The sequence below is a fragment of the Etheostoma spectabile genome, chromosome 22 (assembly GCF_008692095.1).
Source record: "Etheostoma spectabile isolate EspeVRDwgs_2016 chromosome 22, UIUC_Espe_1.0, whole genome shotgun sequence".
NCBI classification, from domain to species: domain Eukaryota; kingdom Metazoa; phylum Chordata; class Actinopteri; order Perciformes; family Percidae; genus Etheostoma; species Etheostoma spectabile.
The window spans coordinates 12,956,659-12,964,564 of NC_045754.1; the positions used below are offsets into that span (position 1 = coordinate 12,956,659).

Below are 7,906 nucleotides of genomic sequence, written 5' to 3' on the forward strand. Positions count from 1 at the left end.
GAAAGAGATGTAAATATAAGAATTTAAGAAAAGGCAATCACATGCGCTCGCGGACGGACCGGCTCTTTATATTTCTTGTACTTTTCCATTTTGTATTGCAACTGCTGCAAAGCAATGCTTCTTGAGATAAATAAAGTCTAATCTTAGCACAATAAAATAACTGGAACAACGGCGACCTCTTGTGGCTAAAGGTGGTATTTATCCACACTAACTATGACCCGGAAGCCATTTAATGTGTGTTTTTTCTTTCACACGTGGGGATTTAACAATTCTCGGCTCTCACCAACATGGCCGCGTGCAGTGTGGAAGAGCTGTTAGTCAAAGCTGAGCAAGAAGAGGCGGAAAAACTGAAAAGCATCACCGTGAAGAAAGACCTTGACCTGGAGTTTGACATCGGTAACCTGCTAGCTTGTGACAAAAACACCATCGAGTCGCGGGACTTTAGAGAGCAGAAGAAAGACGACTTCCTGCGGTTGTTAGCTCGTGACAACACGCAGCTGCTCATCAACGAGATCTGGAAACAGCCCACGGAAAGGGTCGAGGAGGCGATAGTGTCCAAATTACCAGAGCCGACGACCCCGCTGCCCAGAGAGAAGCCACCTCCGAAGCCTAAAGCTCCAACAAAATGGGAAGAGTTCGCCAAGCTGAAGGGCATACAGAAGAAGAAGAAGACCAACCTGGTTTGGGATGAGACCGCGAAGGAGTGGAAGAGGCGCTGGGGCTACAAGAGGGCCAAGGATGACACCAAGGAGTGGCTGATTGAGGTGCCGGAGACCGCAGACCCAAATGAGGACCAGTTCGCCAAACGCACCAAAGCCAAGACTGAGAGAGTTGCCAAAAACGAGTTCAACAGGCTGAAGAACATCGCCAGGGCACAGAAGGTCTGGTTTACTCTGGCATGGACACTGCATGTGTACTGTACAGTTCAGCTAAGCCTAATCACCATTTTTCATCAATATTAATTAAGTTATACATTGTAGTATACATTTGTTTACACATTTCTTAATTCTATTTATCATACATTTTAATGTAATGTACATATTTTTTAAAACTTTTTTTGTCTTTCTGATTATATATTTTTATTCTTACTTCTAAAAGGTCAAACTGCCAGGCGTGGGGCTTACGCCTACAGCCCAGCAGTCTAAAGACGACCTGTCAAAAGCTGTAAGTGTGGCCAAAACCTCCACAGCATCTGTGGGGAGGTTCCAGGACCGCCTGCCTAAAGAGAAACCCCCAAAGAACACAGGCAAGAAGAGGAAGTTTGAGCCCCTCATCGGCAACTTTTCTAGCGAGAAGCAGAAGCAGCTGGAGCTTCTGAAACTCATGGACAGCAAGAAGCCCAAGTTGGACATCACCAAGGCAGTCAATAAGCAGATGAGAGAGGACGACAGAGAGGAGGCCTCCGCTAAGTACAAGAAGGGAGCAGGGAAGAAAGGACGCAAAGGCAACATGTCAGGAAAGGGCAAAGGAAATGGTGGGAAAGGAAAGGGAGGCAAAGGAAAAGGAGGTAAAGCTGGAGGAGGAGGAGGAGGAGGGAAGAGGAGGGGCAAACCTGGGAAGCATTGAGGACTCTTAACATCCTGTATCCTGCTCTATCTGTTTTGTGCCTTGGCATCAAATCATTGGACTGAACATGAATGATGCAATAGAAAATGACTGTTTGATTAACCTGTGAATGATGGATGCAATGTTGTGACTGTCTATTTCACTAGGTTTATACTGTCATCACATCTGTAAATATCAGTCTCAGCATTCACGGAGGCTAACTGATAATGTGTAATATTGATGGAAAAATACTTTAACTGCAACCCAAATTAAAAGTAGTAGGTTGTGTTTTCATTAAATTCTGTTTTTAATGAAATGCAGAATTTATAAAGTCACAGCCATGCAGCTTTGCAAACTGTTTAGTTATATAATTTTTCTTTTTACATTTGATTTGTACAAGGTAGACAGGTGTAACTAACTGCATTACAACAACAAAATCCTATATGTATTCACTTAATCCTAATAAACAGTATGCGGTGGGCATTTCCTCAACGATAAGAGATGGCAGAGATACAAGTTAAAGATTTCTTTTTAAAAATAGTTTTTGACAACATGAAATTTTGATCAGGGTGAAGTCTTTTATTATGAGCAAACACATTGTAGCAACTTGAATACCTAAATGGATTGAAATCGTTATATTAATTACCTCTGTGTTTTTCCTGATACGACATGTCGAAGTGGCGGCTGAGGAAAAGACATTTCAAATGAGTCAGGCTGCTTGAAAAGCTTTACAGCAAGTCTGTATGTGTGGGTCGTAGGGGGGGGTAAACAAGTCCATACACCTTATGATGTATGTAATATTTTCTGAAGAATCCGTTTAAAAAATGTTTATCGGTAAACTTGTAGCAGAGTCTGTTTTTTGGGGTAATCAAATCATTAAATGAAGGGCCGTACAAATCCAGGTACCTCATCAGTGATGCCAAAAACTTCAATATGAACCCTGTTTTGCCATAAACGGTCCTGCATGATTTAATATACGCACGTTTAAGTGATAGACATCCAAAGGTTTTCTCATCTCGTATACATGCTATGGTACACAATTCTGACGTTTCATGTATTTTCCTATTAGCCAACTGTACTATGAAAGATCTTAGTTGGGTTGCTTAAAAGAAACAGCAGTAGCAAGCAGTTGGACCAAGCTCAGACCAGTGAAAGCATTTCACTCACAAATATATTTTTAATGGAGTGATGGTGGTTGATGTAGCTAATGCAATCTAATGTTTCCAGAATATCACCTGCATCTCTCTTTGCAAAGTAAGACTGCTTTTTTTTCGTGAATTTCTTATGGCTCTGGTTTGTCTAAAGAGATAAATGCTTGAACGGGGAGTGTTTTCTCCTTCCTAGAAGTAATTGGTTTTCAAAGTGGCTTAGCTGTGGTTTTTGGTTATGTAAAGGCTTTGCTTTGGCCTTAGTGTAGAGACTGGAAGCATCACACTGAATTAGGAGCATTGAGAAGTGTCTAGCCAAAACATTTCCCCCTTTAGTACATTTGGACACAACCTAGTTACATAACAACACTTTGAATGCTATTTCTCTATCACTAGTAAGCATATTGCTCTAACTGGTGTTATTTTGTTCTGAAAAGATATGTATTCACGGGTTACCTGTTTTGAAAGAGACTCCTCTGGGTTCAGTCCAACCATGTGTTTTGCAGGAATACTGAGGCTAAAGATAAGGAGATTAGTTGTCTCATCCATTTACAGGTGTTTCCACTTTCAGACACAAACAGACAAACTCATCCATAGCCCTACTGACAGGATTTCAACATTGATTGCAATAGATTGGGGACATAAAATGCACGAGTTTTCTATAGATTTGTTGTAAGTTATTAAAACCTTTCTGCAGTTAGAGATAAATAACATGGCATATTTATAATGGTTGCTGGTCTGCAGTAAACCTCCACTGCTCAGATGTTATTGTCTGGCTGAGTGATCTCTCATGTTATTGATGGATGCTTTTTAATCACTGACACAAGCTCCCAGCCAAGCTCCATTGCACCAGAGCGGGAGAAGGGGAGCTGTGTGTGTGTGTGTGTGTGTGTGTGTGTATGTGGTTCAATCACCATCTGTTGAGCAGTCCGCCACCCTGTCCCAAGCCCATTCATCTTTGTCCCTGCTCACCCAGGCCACTGGAAAATGGGACACAGTCAATAACCCTAAATCAATCAAGCGCTCTTGACGAGATGAAATTATGAATTCTCATCTACGTCAGGCGAGCAGTGGCAGTGGCCTCCAAATGTCCCTCGCATGTGACCAGATGGTCAAAGAACAATAGGCACTGGCATGAAGATGAGGTAATCAAGCATGATCTCTGAGATGAAGAGCTAAAAAAATATTGAAAATAGATATTTATGTGGTGATATTTTTAATCTTCAAAGCTAAGAAAACCCCAACTACTGATGTAATAATCACACACTTTTTGTCCCAGGACTGTTTGTTTTGCTGTACTTGTGTGTGTTCCCTGTAGGAAGGACGTGTTGTTGCGTGTGCCCAGCTCCAGTCAGTGCTGCAGTGGATTAGTCAGCTGCATTTATTTAAAGGTAGTGCAGAGAGAGTGCAGGAGCTTCGGTCAGTGTGCAAGTGTTAGATCTTCAAGATGCAGCGCATCTACATGCACAGCAATCAACACTTTGAAGTATTCACCACTGTCCTTGCTCCTCAAGGTGAGTGGAATCATGTCTGCAGTGAAATGTGGCTTAGCATGACATCAGTTTTCATTGTTAGTGAGAATGAGATGGCATATCAATGTCAGATGACGAAAAAATTGTTTTTGCTCCCTATGCACTGTTCATTTACTGAAGGACAGGGTTGTAGAGATGCTTATGTGTATGCATTTATGCAAAGAAATTATTTTTCACATTTGTATACAAAACTAACCTTTTTTGCTGATTCATTTCCACTCTCAATGGTAAACAGGGAGGTATCGTTATAGACCAGAAGCTGAAAAGGCAAGTTACCCATTCTCCTTCATTTAAATATCCATCTAAAATGCATTGAAAAAAAATACCATTGGCTGTAAGTTGTTAGTTCAACATCATGTGGGCCTTAAACAGCAGAAATATGTTTTAAAACTGATTATTACATGTTTTGTAAGTCTTCTACATGATGGAGATTAGTTGTTATGTGTTTGACATTGATGTTACGTAAGGTCAGTCAATTTCCTGTGGATCCATTATGTGTTTAATTCATCTAATTCCTCTGACAAAATGTGGACCATATTTAGGAGGAACAGATAATGAAGAGTAGACCCAGATTTCTGTTTTACAGCACAGCAGTTAATCTCCGAGTCTTGACACATAATCCTCTCCATTCACCGTGTCTAACTTGTGGACTGCAGATACAAACATAGACAGTGACTGCAGCTTGTAACAGTGCAACAAAGAGGAAGGCAACAAACTGTACCTTATTTAAATGGAGTGTAAAATGACATTACAGATACACAATTTTAAAGTAAAAAAAATGACTAGCTGTAACTCTCCCTTTGCCCATTAGATGGTAGTGGTGCACAGCTACAGGCCCAACTGGCCAGATGAGCTGGAGCTGTCTCTGGGTGATGTTGTCCTGGTGCTGCCCAGACATGAGGAGGAGAGGTGGTTTGGGCGGCTGCAGGGCGGCCAGCAGGGCTACTTCCCCGCCTCCTGTGTGATGGAGCTGAGCCAGGTTGGTTGGCTGACTGATGAATGTGCTCAGCAATGCAGCATTACTGGACTTTGTTGTTGTTGCTGCTTAATGTTGGAAGGCAGATTGTACTTTCTATTCTTTTACATTCAGTTCCTCCACAGCAGTGTAGTTTTTAAACACCGTGAACACCTAGTTTCTCAATTAGCTTGTTACTGTGAGCAATGGGATCGTACATTATTTTCTAAGTCAAAACTTGTTTTGGTTATTTTAATTGAGACGTTTCTATCTGTGATGTCGTGTTGAGTTAGTTGAGTGTTAAACTCTCACATATGAGGTCTAATGATGAATCATGTTTAATGTGGCTCTGCAGGCGCTTTTTTTCAGAGTTATCTCAGTTTTGGCTCAAACATTTCAACCAAAAGCCTGCATTACAAACTGGAGTTTCAAATAACTGGGCATTTAGGATGCAGGGAGGGTATAGTGAAAGGCATTATTGAGTTGCATAATGGGAAATGTAATGCCCAGTGTAGGAGTTTGAACAGCCTACTGTGATTTTACAAAAAGAAAAGTAGCATCCAGATAAGAGAAGATACCAGAGGAATCTTAACACACTTGATTAATTCTATTCTCAGGTAAATCTTCCTCCAAAAGCCCTACGGAGGACTTTATCTGTGAGCAGCTCAGCCTGGGACAATGATTCACGTGTATGCAGTAGACATGGAAAGTAAGTGTAAAACTCATGCATCAGCCATAACAACAAACACAACCCCCTTAACAAGTGCATGCATACACATCACGCACACACCCAGCACCCAGCAGCTGTTCCTCCCCCGAACCCCCCACATATCCCGTATCTCCAAATCCCATCATGCTCTCCGCCCAGCACCCCTGAACAGGTGGTCCCACTCGTCCCTCATTAGTTGACAAAGCACTCTGATTACTAACCCCCTGAACACACACACACACACACACACACACACACGCACATCATCATCATCATCATCTAGTCAATCCCCTCTCGCTGCACTGCATCTCATTAAAGAGGAGCATGAGCGAAAGGAAAGACCCTGTACCTTAGTCTCCCATCTAAAATGATACGAAAAGGTTTGACAGCTCAATCAAAATCTTATGGGAATATTTATGATGGATCTGAAACTATTATATATATGATATAATGTGAAACGTTTTTATCAATGCTATATTTAGTGTAGCAAAAGTTGTTTGATAGGGAACTGTATCTCTCTTGCAGTTTATTTGACAGTAGAGGGGCATTTATTTCTGACAGCATGCCACTGAACCCTGCTTACACACTAACATAAACACACACACACCACCACACAGAGCCCTCTGTACAGCTCCGTGCCTGTCTTGTCTGCTAACGGTGGAATTTGGGTCATGAGGAATAAACAGGGCCTTTGTGTTTGTTATTTCCTCTTTGTCCCCCAGTGGACACATTCGGCAGGCACTCAGGAGGGGGAGTAGAGGAGGTGGAGGAGGAGTGGGGCTGGATGAGGGCCAAGGCAAAAGCGAGGGCCCCTTCCTGGTGCAGAGGCCCCAGTTCCCTCAGCCTCAGCCTGTGGCCTCCCAACCTCAGACACACAGATCTCCAGGCCTGCTCCACAGGATCTTGTCCAAGTGCCGGAAAAAGAGTGAATGCCAGGGAGCCACCAACGGGGCCTTCGAGGGTGACTAAGAGGCCCTCCTCTTTGTCTTGGATGGCTGAGCTGAGTTCACTTTGGTGGGGCTGCGTCGGGGAAGTATGTGGGTGAATGGAGGAACTTCTGAAATGTGAAAAGACAGGTCTTGAATATCATGATGTGGGCTGGTACTCGTTTCCATACCAGGTACTCTTCACTTGGCTGCATTTCTAGAAGCAAGAGGTTGGAATGTGAGTGCACAAACCTAAATCGGTGATGTCACAGAAGGTGTTTTGCTCATTACATCTGATGGACTAATGCCTGATGTGACATTACTAATGGGGGCGTGTCCACAAGTGCAACATGCTTGGATGTAGAGAGAGCTGAGCAGCTGCTGTTTTCTGTTCTGTTTTTCAGCATGGCAAGATCTGATGCCAGGCTTGCGCTTTGAATATATAATAATATATAATTACAATCATTGCACTCATATGTGTAAAGTAACATAGACGTTAGTGGCAACCAATGAAGCAATAAAATGCTTAAATGATCAAATGTAACATTTATTCTACAACTTTGATGCTGCTACCTAAGAGAAATGTCTGTGCACATTTTGTTCAATCATTCACTTTTCTTGACTTCATGTGAATCTGTTGATATGTATATATTTTGCTGCTTAAGATATGTAAATGTTATAACGATAATAAAAATAGTAAACCCTTACTGGCTAACTTCTTCTTATTCCGGTAGAAACATGCCTCAGTATATTACCTCATGCTTCATTTTCCTTTGAACAAACTGGGCCTCCCTTCTATTTAACAGTGCCGGAGGGAAAAAAAAACTCAAGCGAAAGGACGTGCGATTGAGGCCTGCTAAAAACCTCACCAAAGGACCAGGGATTGTGCCAGTTGCCCTGGCAACGCCAAAGCAGCTCTCAGAAGTAGCATGTAGGCTTCTTCATCTGTGGTGCCTCCCAGCATGTCCCCGTAGCAGGGTCTCTATAGGGCGGGCTGTAGATTTCCTCTTTCCCGAGGACACAAACACCAAACCTAATCCCTAACCATGGCCGTGACCTCCGTAGGGAAACACACTCCTCCTCCTCCCCCT

At 42.5% G+C, this 7,906-nt stretch overlaps 2 protein-coding genes across 2 annotated transcripts; both read left to right on the plus strand.

Annotated features, from left to right (window-relative positions):
- The first annotated feature begins 230 nt into the window (after positions 1-230).
- On the plus strand, positions 231-2,446 carry rrs1 (ribosome biogenesis regulator 1 homolog). Its single transcript, XM_032504483.1, has 2 exons — positions 231-881; positions 1,099-2,446. The coding sequence occupies exons 1-2, from the start codon at positions 288-290 to the stop codon at positions 1,564-1,566; spliced, it is 1,062 nt and encodes a 353-aa protein (XP_032360374.1). The 5' UTR covers positions 231-287; the 3' UTR covers positions 1,567-2,446.
- Positions 2,447-3,954: 1,508 nt separating this feature from the next.
- On the plus strand, positions 3,955-7,350 carry si:dkey-97a13.12 (uncharacterized). The gene is made up of 5 exons (XM_032504502.1): positions 3,955-4,207; positions 4,461-4,492; positions 5,037-5,204; positions 5,798-5,889; positions 6,612-7,350. The coding sequence occupies exons 1-5, from the start codon at positions 4,141-4,143 to the stop codon at positions 6,856-6,858; spliced, it is 606 nt and encodes a 201-aa protein (XP_032360393.1). The 5' UTR covers positions 3,955-4,140; the 3' UTR covers positions 6,859-7,350.
- The last annotated feature ends 556 nt before the right edge of the window (positions 7,351-7,906 follow it).

What these genes read in the sequence shown, in the direction of transcription:
- rrs1 (XM_032504483.1), top strand. Translation starts at nt 288, where the DNA reads ATGGCCGCGTGCAGTGTGGAAGAGCTGTTAGTCAAAGCTGAGCAAGAA. An exon ending in ACATCGCCAGGGCACAGAAG is followed by an intron (nt 882 to 1,098) that starts GTCTGGTTTACT and finishes TACTTCTAAAAG; the next exon opens with GTCAAACTGCCAGGCGTGGG.
- si:dkey-97a13.12 (XM_032504502.1), top strand. Translation starts at nt 4,141, where the DNA reads ATGCAGCGCATCTACATGCACAGCAATCAACACTTTGAAGTATTCACC. An exon ending in ATAGACCAGAAGCTGAAAAG is followed by an intron (nt 4,493 to 5,036) that starts GCAAGTTACCCA and finishes TTTGCCCATTAG; the next exon opens with ATGGTAGTGGTGCACAGCTA. An exon ending in GTATGCAGTAGACATGGAAA is followed by an intron (nt 5,890 to 6,611) that starts GTAAGTGTAAAA and finishes TTTGTCCCCCAG; the next exon opens with TGGACACATTCGGCAGGCAC.